Source organism: Lactuca saligna, chromosome 8 (assembly GCF_052625555.1).
Source record: "Lactuca saligna cultivar CGN05327 chromosome 8, ASM5262555v1, whole genome shotgun sequence".
Lineage (NCBI taxonomy): Eukaryota > Viridiplantae > Streptophyta > Magnoliopsida > Asterales > Asteraceae > Lactuca > Lactuca saligna.
In genome coordinates, this window is record NC_136424.1 from 34,729,941 (window position 1) to 34,742,770 (window position 12,830).

The 12,830-nt window shown below is 35.2% G+C and overlaps 1 protein-coding gene and 1 pseudogene across 1 annotated transcript; one reads left to right on the plus strand and one right to left on the minus strand.

Annotated features, from left to right (window-relative positions):
- The first annotated feature begins 2,941 nt into the window (after positions 1 to 2,941).
- Positions 2,942 to 6,265, plus strand: LOC145009279 (G-type lectin S-receptor-like serine/threonine-protein kinase SD2-5). Its single transcript, XM_078967983.1, has one exon. It carries the CDS (start codon positions 3,652 to 3,654, stop codon positions 6,184 to 6,186), a length of 2,535 nt encoding a protein of 844 aa, XP_078824109.1. The 5' UTR covers positions 2,942 to 3,651; the 3' UTR covers positions 6,187 to 6,265.
- Positions 6,266 to 10,798: 4,533 nt separating this feature from the next.
- Positions 10,799 to 12,243, minus strand: LOC145009548 (uncharacterized; annotated as a pseudogene).
- Positions 12,244 to 12,830: the final 587 nt, after the last annotated feature.

The following is a 12,830-nucleotide window of genomic DNA, read 5'->3' on the forward strand; positions in this document are numbered from 1 at the left end:
TTGCTCGTATTGGTGATGTTATTGCTGCTGTGATCAAAGACGCAGTTCAAACATTCCTTTAGAACGATCAGAAGTGCTCAGAGTTGTAATTGTCTATACTTGTAAAGAACTTAAACGTGACAATGGTATGATAATACGAAAGAGTATACAATAATGATGTATTTTCCGAATCAAATACCATAGTCTAATAATCAAGCATTCTGATTAGTTGGGAATTTTGTGAAAGGTTCTTGTAAAAAGTTTCATTGATGCCTAATTCATGTCGAGTAGACCTTGTAGTTGTGAGAATTCTTAATTCATGAGTAGTTTGTGATTTCTTTTTGAAAAAGAAGAATTGGCTTTCTTTGAATTTGAAGTAATCAGACCATCCCATTATGACACTCATGGAGAAAGAATCTTAATAAATGCAAAGAGGAAGCATCTGTTATCTAATGTTATTAGGCATCAACGGACATTTCCAGATATATTACTCAAAAGAACCAACACAATACACCTAATCGATTAGAGTTGCGAAAATTTTGTCCATATTGTTACAAACATACGATTCCCGGGGTGCTAAAGAAATAGATTGAACCGAGCACCTACGCCACATATCCTATTTTGACACCAAGAAATGAATTCTATAAATAGAAAAGAATGTTCAGAAATTCAACTGAAGTTTCAGTTTGTAATAAGAGTCTTATCTTTTTTTATCAGAGGTTGAACCGATCATCAGAAGAGGAATTAGACCACAAATTAGGATACATTCTGGGAATCTGACCATCTGTCAGAGAAAAAAGAACGAACAGATCTTGTAGGATTCCCAAGAAATTCTTCGATTTCTTCTGGAAGCAGATGATTAATCATCTGCTTATCACGTTCCGTGAATAACCGGGACATTGAGGTTGTTTAATAATTTTAAATAATTTTAGATTAGTATTTATTCTGAGTCTTTTCAGAATCGTTCAAATCAAATATTCAAAACAAGAAGTTACAATTGGTTAAATGAGATCACCAAGTTAGATATAAAAATGAATACTTATAACATGAAAATGAAAATCTAAATTATTAATATAAAAAACTGACTTAGTTTTAATATTATAAAAAAAATCCCAAAGCATAGTAAGACTAAGCAAGAGAATTTTGTTTCTAGGATCCACCTCAGGATAATGTATAAGTATTATGGAACAATGCAATTTGTAAACACTTTGTATTTTTTTTTGGTAATTATTAGTTGGGATAAATGTTATCACAATAGAACAATGGAATGTGTCCAATTTGGTATTTGGAACATTTATTTGTGTTTTTTGAAACTTTGATTGTATTGTTGTTGTTAGGTTTGTGTTTGAATATTTTACATATATGATAAAAAAAAATTAAATTTTATATTTGATAATAATTTTTTAAAATACAACGAATTTTCCTACAGAATACCTACAGAAAAGTCGTTGGTAAATATGGCAGCCAGAAATCCATCCGTAGTAAAGTCAAAGACAGTCAAAGTGGGTCCCGTCGGTAATCCGTAAGATATCTGTCGCTATTGTATTCCGTAGGTATTCTATAGGTAAGTTAGCACCATTAGTAATCCGTAGGTAATCTGTAGCAACTGTGTTCCATAGGTAAGTTAGCGTCGTTAGAAATCCATAGGAAATCCGTCACTATGACATTCCTACTAGGTTAATTACTGACAAAACAAATCATCGGTATTCCGTAGCTAATTAGTCTGTAAAATTTACCTACATGCATTTATGTTATGGCCCATTTTCCGTCACAATTCTGTAGGTAACACCGCCGTAGGTATTATCAGATTTTCTAGTAGTGTAATTCCTAGCTCTACCCCTATTAGTTGTTCTAAACTTTTTTTTAACAGATAGGTATTTATAGTAAACGAAAAGTTATATGTTAGAGTAAATTACACGAATCGTCCCTCGTGCAGGTACCAAAATGCACGTTCAATCTCTATTTTCAAAAATTACCTCGTACCATCCCCGTCTGATTAAAAGTTGCACACACTATTGCCATGAAATGACTATTTCGCCCTTAATAATTTTTTTTATCGTTTTCAATTAAAAAAAAATATATAAAATAAATATTTTTTTTCAATTTCTTTTATCCTTTTTATCATTTCCCCGGTTCCTTTCGTCCTTCCACCTTTGTCTCCCTCTTTAAAGGATACCTACAATCTCTGACCAGCCATCGGTCACCGTCTCCGACCACATATTACAGCCCCTAAAACGGCCTTTAGCTGGCTATGTTTGTGTGAGTCACGACATTTCAACGAAACCATATGGTATAACAGGTATTTTGATCAACAAAATTCATTTCTTTTCTAGGAAAATCTTGCTCGTTATCTACACAGGCACCACCAGTAAGAAAGCTCCTATTAGAAACAACCATACGAGAGTTCTATATAACCCTGTGGATCCAAAGAGTCGCCCTCTGATGAGTCCCCTGCAACTAGCTTCAGATCTGATAAGTAAGAAAAAAAATGAATCGCACTGATTCTTCTGTAGATCTTAAATAACAAATTAGCAATCAGTTTGATTTGATGAATCAACAGAAACATCAAGCACTCGTATTACTTACCGGCCACGAAACAAGGCGATATGGGTGAGATGCAGACATTTTCACGCACAATGTTTTGGTAGGCGAATTGGGACAAGTGGTGGGTGGGATCCCGATTGGTACATTACTTCCAGTCCGACGATTCTTGTGGCGGCATCGAAGATCTAAGATCTGAGACGAGGAAGTACACACGGGAGATCGAAGATGGAGTTAACAGATCGAAGAAAAAGGAGGAGGCAAGAGTGGAGGGCTGTGATCAGGCGACTCGTTGCCGGAGTATTGTTCAGGGATCGAGACCGAAGTTATTTCCGGTAGTGGTGGTTATAGCAGATTCCGATGACTTGATTTCTTCTTCCAAAGTCTGGCGGTGGTGATGTCCGTCAAAAATTTAGGGGAAATAGGGGTGGCCGGGTGGGTGGGATTTTTTATTTAATGATTTAAAAGGTGTTGGTGGCCCATAAATTTAATTAATTTTTTTAATAATTAAAAAAATAATAAAAAATATAAAAATAAATGAAAATTCAATTGAAAATGGTATTATAGTACAAAATTAAACTAAAAAGGGATAAACATGTAATTTTTAATCAAACCTCCGAGTTAATTTTTTAAAATGGGAATGGAACATATCTTTGGGTACATTCGTGTAATTTACTCTATATGTTATTATATCTTCTAATTTTAGCACTAATCCGCCTTTAATAAGGGTTTCATACTATGACTTACGTTAATGAATCGGTACTATCTTTCCTTAAGAAGAATATTTGGCTTTTAAATATCCTCCCGAAGTCAATAAGTTTCTTTTCCGTTTTTTTTTTTTTTTGTTTTAAACGGCTCGTAACCATTTATAAGAAATGTAAAAAATCGCAAGACTTGACTTTATAGTTTAATTGAAAAAAATAATACTCTGTGACCTAAAGAACATGTATAGTGGGGATATTGGAGGATGAATATGACATGGTTTTCAGCATTTAGTGAGAAGGAAACTTGGCCTGAGTCAATTATAGCTTGGACTTCAGTTCTTGGAACCTCCTCGTATCTTTAATAACTATATTAGATATTTAATTCATGTGTTAATTTTCCTAGGCTCTTGTGCGTTAATTACTAGTGATGATTGCACCATGGATCTCTAGCCTTTTCTTTTCCTTCTTCTTCATCTTCTCATTCAACAGACGGCAGTTTGCTATTGCCAGCTCTTCTCTACCTCCAAGTGAAAGGGCTCCAGTTTATGGCATTCCTACTACTGCAAATCGTTCAACCTCATGGATTAATGATGAATCTTCCCTCTCTTCCATCTCTTTTCCAGATGGCTCGATGTACAGGGCTATTCTCCGAGATGAAACAAACAGTTCCATTTGTGGCTTCTTTTGCATTCAAGGAGCCTCCTGCACATCTTACCTCTTTGCTATTCTTCTCAATCGACATGATCCGGTGGTGATTTGGTCAGCCAACCGAGACTACCCGATTAGAAACGGAGCAATCCTGAATCTCACTGCAGCTAATGAATTGGTCTTATATGATGTGGATGGAAGCAAAGTTTGGGCTACAAACACTACTGGGAAATCAATTGCTGGCATGAAACTAAATGATAACGGAAATCTTGTGTTGTTTGATGGTGATAACTCGATGGTTTGGCAATCATTTGATCACCCTACAGACTGTTTGGTAGCTGGGCAAAAACTATTTCAAGGACAGAAGCTCATACCTAGTGTTTCATCAACCAACTGGGCAGCTCAAAAAGATTCATACTCTCTTCAAGTCACCAACAAAGGTTTGTTTGCTTATGTTGAATCAAACCCACCTTTAGTCTACTATCGTCACTTGGTAAATGGCACAGATACAGATAAACAAACCAGGTATGTCGAGTTCTTTAATGGGAATTTGTCTTTCTTCAATTTTTCAACCGAGCCAAGTCTACCTAAAAAATTCCCACTTCAGTATATGAAACTAATGCCAAATGGGCATTTAACAGTGTTTGAATACGATTCTTCAGTGGGGTCAGTAGGGTGGATGGCGGTGGCTGATCTACTAACCGGTGATCTAGGAGAGTGTTTTTATCCATTGGCTTGTGGGAGAAATGGCATTTGCTCGGGTAATCAAGAATGTAGTTGTCCAAGATCAAGCTTTCCGGGGATGGACTCTTTTAGGGCAGTTAATGATAGCGAACCCAACATGGGTTGCTCTCAAGTTACTCCTCTCACATGTAATGCTACTCAAAATCATACGTTTATTGAAATCAAGAACGTAAAGTACTTCACCTATACTGTCGACATAGAGAATGTGGATTTGGGGACTTGCACACAAGCGTGTCTGAACAACTGCTCATGCAAAGCAGCTCTATTTGAGTATGGTGATCCGAGTCATTCAAATGGGAATTGTTACTTACCTACTGAGCTTTTTACAATGACAAAGGTTAATGTAGAGAACGCTATTGTTTATATAAAAATCCAGAATGAAAGATCAAATACTTGGGCTAATCTGTCCCAACCTCAACCTCATGATTCAGTACCAAAAACAAAAAATCAAGTTAAGACAGTTGTGGGTTCCATAATTGGCAGTTTTGTGCTTCTTCTTATTGTGGTTATAGGTTTTACCAAGTTACGAGATAAAAAGAAAAAAACAAATACCCAAATGGAAGAAGAGTTTTTAGATCAAGTGCCAGGAATGCCCACTCGGTTTTCGTATGAAGAACTGAAAACTGCCACAGGGAAATTCAGTAAAAAGCTTGGTGAAGGAGGATTTGGATCAGTATTTGAAGGGACACTCAGAGATGGCTCCATGATTGCAGTAAAATGTCTCGAGAGTCTTGTCCACGTTAAGAAATCATTTTTGGCTGAGGTCGAGTCCATTGGCAGTATTCACCATGTGAATCTTGTTCAACTTAGAGGATTTTGTGCTTGGAGATCACAACGACTTCTGGTGTATGAATTCATGAGTAATGGATCATTAGACCAGTGGATTTACCATGGAGACCGAAAGCATGTACTCAAATGGGATAGTAGAAAAAAGATTATTCTTGACATTTCTAAAGGTTTAGCATATCTCCATGAAGAATGTAGGCAAAAAATCATCCACCTAGATATTAAACCTCAAAACATACTCCTGGATGAACATTTCAATGCCAAAGTATCTGATTTTGGGTTGGCTAAGTTAATGGACAGAGATCAAAGCCAAGTGAGAACTAGAATGAGAGGGACCCCCGGTTATCTTGCTCCAGAATGGTTGGGCTCAGTTATCACCGAAAAGGTGGATGTATATAGCTTTGGGATTGTTCTTTTGGAGATCTTATGTGGAAGGAAGAACTTCGATAAATCACTGCCAGAAGAAAATTGGCACTTACTGCGTGTTTTTGAGAGATGTTGGGAACATGGAACGTTGTTAAGCATAGTCGATAGGTACAGTGAAGATATGCAGATACATGGTACAGAAGTCGTGGAGATGATGAAAGTTGCTTCATGGTGTTTGCAGACTGATTTCAGGAAAAGACCTTCAATGTCAGTGGTGATTAAGGTGTTAACGGGAGTAATTAATGTTGAATCAAACTTGGATTACAAATTCTCATACACAAGCCAGCAGAAAACAACAGTTAAACATGGAAAAACCTCGTTACCATTGTTACCTTCTATTCTATCCGGGCCTAGGTGAGTTGCAATGGTTTTGTGTGGATAATTTCTATGTATCCTTTCTTAAATTCTTCAATAACAATAAAATTGCTAGTTATGAACGCATTTTGTTCCCCAATGATAAAATGGATATCCATCTCTCTTAAAGTTATAGATCTAAAAGCAATCTAACAAAATAGTCTCAACTGTAATTCCAGAAAACTAGTTTTTAACTAAACTATACATATTTTCACAACATCAATAACACACAGCTTAAGAAGAAGAACAACAGTACAACACAAAACCAGATTAACCCTAATAAACTAGCACAGCACAAGTTCTGAACTACAGAACAAGAACAAAGGAGAAGAACTAGAGGGTATAGCTGAGTTTGTGTGAGAATTCTCGATTTCTCGTCAATGAAATACAAATAAAAATAATAACTGCACGTTTTATTCTTCTGGGTCAACTATGGGTCGAATATGAATCAACCCATAAGACAATAGGATCAGCGCATCAATCTTTTTACTATCCAAGTATCCATTATATGAGCCACAGTCCAAAAGTTCTCCATACTTGACCCAACACCTTAGCCCACATAGCTCTCCAATCAAGTTCACATAAATACACAAAATAAAAAAAAGTTATATATATATATATATATATATATATATATATATATATATATATTGACACACACACTTAGCCCACCAGTTTAGCCCATTTAGCTCTCCAATCAAGTTCACATATATATATATATATATATATATATATATATATATATATATATATATATATATATATATATTCCGCTTTTATTGAGGATTCACAACATGGTGAGGACTGTAAAGACAATTCTCCACCACCCATTTTATTAATGATCCCTATCATTTTAATTTCTATTATGGTTAGTACTCATCCCTATAAAAAGACTTTTACATACTTTTCAATTTATTTTATACTTTTTTAAAATAAAATATTTAGAAATAAAATAACACCGCTACCCTGTCTTCGTCTTCTTCCCTACATCCTTCTTCCTCCAAAACTCCAAACGAATCAAACTAACATCTATAACAATCGTTAGTGTTAGTTTCGAATCCGATAGCTGAAGGAAAGAAGTAGTCATCGATGGAGAAGGAATCACCTGCCTCCTCACCATTGTTTTGCTACACAGATTCGATCAATCGCTACATAGGAAGAAAAAGTAGTCAGGATTGGCGGAAGGAACATCATTCACTTAGTTTAAGAATGGGTGGGAGGTTTTCGATACCATGGGAGTGAGTGATGAACTCAAATATCAATACCTTGAGATTCTAAGGTGTGTTCTTCCCTTTTTTTTTCTTAATATGATAGAATTTGGGGGTGATTGAATTAGTTTATTAGCTTATTGCTTACTAACTTATTTATGATGGGTATAAGCAATAAACAATAAGCAAGGGGGGAGATGCTTATTAAAATTAGTTTATTTAACTTATTTCTAACACAATAAACTGATTTTTAAGGATTTAATCAAAATACTTAAACTTAGCTTATTGTAGTGGAAAAGCAATAAGCAATCAGCACCCTCTTTTTTTCCTATCCAAACTCCCCCTTATATATTGTTGATCTCAATCAGATATCAATCGTGCGGGATGGTGATAAAACAAGAAAAGTTGTTGATCGGAAGTAGGCACAGGATATTGAGGTGAGAAAAGAGGAAGCCACATAAGAGCGGTCTTCTGATTTGGAGGAAGAATAGGATTGGCCACAACAAGGTGATGGTCAACGATTATGTGGTAAGGATGGTGGTGGGAAGGTGGCTGAAAAGAAGAATAAGGTTGGGGTCATGTGATGGAGGGTTTAAGTTCTTATGGAGATAACGATGAATAGTATTTTGGTATGGTGAAGATCTTGTTTTTGTTCATGGTGGAGGTTGTGGGTGATGGAGAAATAAGGGTGGTATATCCATCTTAATATGCTTTGTTCGTTAGTGTTTGATTGATTTCCCCCAAAATAAATTGCAATAACGTTGTCACAATAAACAATAGTGTCTTTCGTGAGAGGGATGTGAAGCTCTAGTAATAAATTTTGTAGTCAGAAACAACATTTACAACACCCTTGATATTCAGCCTTTGCATTCGGTGATCGTGCTAAAATATGTTGTCATATTGATGACCAAAAGATAAGATTGCCAGCAAAAAACACACAATCTCTAGACAACCACCCAATGTACATCCGTATAACATAGAAGATGTGATGACTTTGATTTCGTGAGACAAAGTACCATGCACATATTGAATGATAAGTTGGAGGGCATTCATGTGACATGTTGATGGATTATGCATGTGAAGGCAAATTTGTATAACTACATAAAAATCTATCAGAACGTGTTAAGGTATTGTAGTGCACCCGCACACGTGCGATAGTAAGTAGGACTTGGGTATGTGGATCAATTGGGTTGTGAGCTCAGCTTGACATTTCTATCAAATAGGGTATGTGATGGTTTACATGAAGACATTCCAACGTGTTCACTAATTTCTTTAGAAAAGTGTGTTTGATTAATAACAAATATTAATACCATGCTAAGGATAGCGTTTTTTAAGAAGAATATTTGACTTAACGATAATCAATTAAGACAAAAAGATAACTGATAATTAGTGATTATATGTGATCCAGTTGACGACTACAAGAAGTCTCTATCATCTCAAATATCATATTATAGTACATTAAAATACATATTCTAAGACTTGACCATATTCTTTTAGTAAGTTACAATTTTAGTTCACTAAAAATTTTAGATTTTGTTAAATTTTTATGTTTTAACGTTTTTCATCCTTTAAATTACTTTCTTTAACATTTTTCGTCCATGGAATGGATGCTGGTAGTTTTGTTCATTAATAGACAACATTACGGCATTACCATTTACTCTTCCCTTTATATTATCTGCTTAAAATACAAACATTTAGAAATACAATGACATTTTTCATTCTAATTTGGTTGCTAGTTATACTAATACCTCCTTAGGGAGGAGGGAGTCATTCCCTCCCAACCCACTAAACCCACTGCCACATCATTTTTTTTCTTTTATTTTTCTTCATTTTTCCAAACCCACAATACACGGAAACCCTATCTTTTTTAACACACTCAACCCACTCAATTAGAAAAATACAAAACAATCAAATGTAAAATATTAATTAGCAATAGAGTTATCGGCGGTACCACTCCCGCTTCAACGAGTGGGTTGATTGGTTTCACTAACTCACTTCATCATCTCTCTTTACTTTCTCTTTCTTATTTTCTCTTGTACCATGTGTTTTAAAACTTATACCTTAGTTGTTTTGTATATTTTTTTTAAATAAGTGGGTTGAGTGGGTTAAAAAAGATAGGATTTCCGTATGTTGTGGGTTGGGAAAGATGAAGAAAAAGAAGAAACAAAAATTGATGTGACAGTGGGTTCGGTGGGTTGGGAGGGAACGACTACCTCCTCCCCTAGAGGTCTAAAAGATTATCACATCACTATATTCGATAGAAAGTTATCGAAATATAAACTTATACATTCTATAAACCTATTCAAAAACTCTTAAATATTTATAAATAGGCCTGACAATGGAGCGGGTTTTGACCCTGATCCGATCAAAACCCTTAACAATTATACGAGTTTGGAGCATAGTTTTTGATCTGTTTACCCGTTAACGACCCGTACCCACTAACCCTTTTATTAGAAGGGTCGGGTATAGATCATCACCGACCCGCTCCATTTATAACCCGCCCCATATAAATTTTAGAATTATACATTTATATTTTATACTGCCAAAATTTTACTTTAAATTCCAATTGAAAGTCCAAAGAGAAAAGGCCAAAGACTAAACTATTTATACATAGGACTCGAGGACTTAACTTCTAGACTTTCAGTCTTCTCCCAAGATTCATGATGTCATTTCAATTATATTTAATCATGTAAACACCAATTAGATTTATAAATCAATAAATTCATTTATCAACTGGAAGAAAGTTTGTAATTGTTATTCTCTATCAATCCAATCAAGGGTCGAAAACCAATTGGAAGTAACTACAATAATTATTTTAATTCCAATCGAAAGTCTTCGAGTACATAATCTGTTTTCTAAATCAATATTTGTTTTATTTAACAAATGTGATTTTATGATTTAAGTAAAATATGTTTAATTATTCAAAAAACATATGGGTTACGAGGCGGGTTTGGATATCTGCTGATTCGATAGATAAGGGTATGAGTTTGATTATTCAAAACCCTGTGGGTTATGGAGCGGGTTTGGATCGGGTGTTGGAATTTGTTAAAAGGGTTTTGATCAAGGTCGATTCCCTCCAAACCCGCCCCCTTGGTTTAAAAAAGCGCAATGCACACTGATGCGATTAAGGTCCGGGAGGCCGATGCGCGATGCGAGATGCGGATGCGGATGCGCTGGCAACACGTAGGTGTGGCACACAAGTAGTAATTACCAATATATGTTTACAATATACTAAAAAGCAATAAATATATAAAACAAAAACCAAATATCAAAATGCAAAATGCATGTTTACCATAGTCAATGCAAGATGAAACCAAAATCTAATGGCCATGCAAAATGAAAACAAATCTAACAGTTATGCAAACAGCAAAATGAAACCAAAAAATAAAGACCCTAAGCCATCCCTCATCAATCATCATCAAAGTCAAACTGAAGCTCCATATCCATATCTCCATCCTCATCACCAGACATGCCAATATCTTCTTCTATCTCTTCATTGAACAACCCAAGTCCACTAGATCCAGCTATTCCTTTTCCTCTATCATCTCTTGATGCTCTAGTCGCATAAAATTTTTACCCCTGAGACTTTTTCCACAGCATCCCAAGTCAAATCTTCACCCTCAAAAACTAAATTATCATCTTTATCCTCCTCTAATCTCCCTAACAACCACTCATTGCTCTCATCTATTTCATTCAGAAGGATAGGATCAACATTGTCCTTTCTGTTGGTTCTACGATTCAAGGAGCGATTGAACTTCACATAAACCATATCACTTAGTATGCTCTGTGCCAATGTATTTCGTTTTTTTGTGTGAAGCTACAATGAAAGAGATAAAGCACATTAGATATTTCATTGTGCATGTGTAATTAAAAAAATAAACTAAATGTCACATAACATACATGTTGAAAGACTCCCTAGTTTCTTTCACAACTTGTTGCACTACATGTGAGGCTAAGCACACGTACAGCAAAGTTTTGCAAGTTAGGGGTTGAAGATCCATATGATATCCACCACTCAGCTGTAGGAAACAATGTTTGAAAAAAATGTTAATCTAACTTCATAATTATAAATCTATAATATTAATATAATATAATTAACATTTAATCTAACCTGGTGCTTTTGTCTTCCTTTGCCTGATTGCCATTTTATTACTAAATAAAGCTTCTGCATTTTGATATGTAGCTAATTCGGTGGTTATCTTGTCTTGGATACTAGAATCTGGAACCAATCTCTCAACGCAAGCATATAATCCAGTCATAACTTCTTCACAAGAAGCGTTAATTTTGTTATCATAAAATATTCCAGGATTTAAGTAATGTCCGGCTGCATGCAAGGGTCGGTGAAGTTGACATTCCTACCTTTGATCAATAATCTGAAAAGCTTTCTTGTACTCCTCTTTTTTGTTGAGAAACGATTTCTGAATAGCCTCCTTGGCTCGATCGATCGCCTCATAAATGTAACCCATAGCTGGCTTTTTTCCCCATCCACCATTCTAAGGACCTTAACAAGCGGTCCAGTCAACTTAAGAGAATAGAGAATATTTCTCCAAAACGAGTCTGATATAAAATAGCCTTTAATCTTGTTTGCTATTGGGTCATTAGCCTTAACCCACTTGCTTTTTTCCCACTCTTTTGACAAAACCATTTTTCTTAAATTGTTTTTTTGCTTATGAAATTGCGACAAAGTGATGAATGATGTTGCAAACCTATCAGATGTAACATTGGAATATTTGATAACATCATAACAGAATAATATATATAATTACACAAATTATAAGTTAAGTATTAAGAGTCACAAACCGGGTAATAGCAGGTCTATGCAAGTTTCTTTGCTTGGTAAAGTTCCTCATCATGTTTACAACAGGAACATGGTTATATATGTACCCATTTGCCAACATACATCTCTTCAAAGAACTTTTCACCTTAGGGATTTGCTTGCCAATGTCCTCTAACATAAGATCAATACAATGCGCCGCACATGGAGTCCAGTAGAGGTGTGGTCTTTTAGCTTCCAATAACTTTCCTAAAAAGATGAAAACAAAGCCATAAAATGTTATTTAATTCCATAAAATGTTAATATTTGATTAACATTAATTAAAACATAAAGTGAATAAAATAAAACAAAGTACAAAGTTAGAAAAAATACATTATTTACCTGCTTTAACATAAGCCGAGGCGTTATCTGTGATAACTTGTATAACATTTTCCTCTCCCACCTCCTCAACCATGTCATCAAGAATGCCAAACAACAGGTTTGCATCCTTTGAAACTTCGGATACATCCATGGATTTCATGAAGAAAGATCCACGTGGAGAATTCACCAAAAAGTTGATTATATCTTTTTGCACGACTGAATCACGCCACCCTTAAGACATGATCGAACAACCTTTTTGAGCCCACTCTATCTTGTGTTCTTCCTTTTTTTTTTGTAATGGTGGCT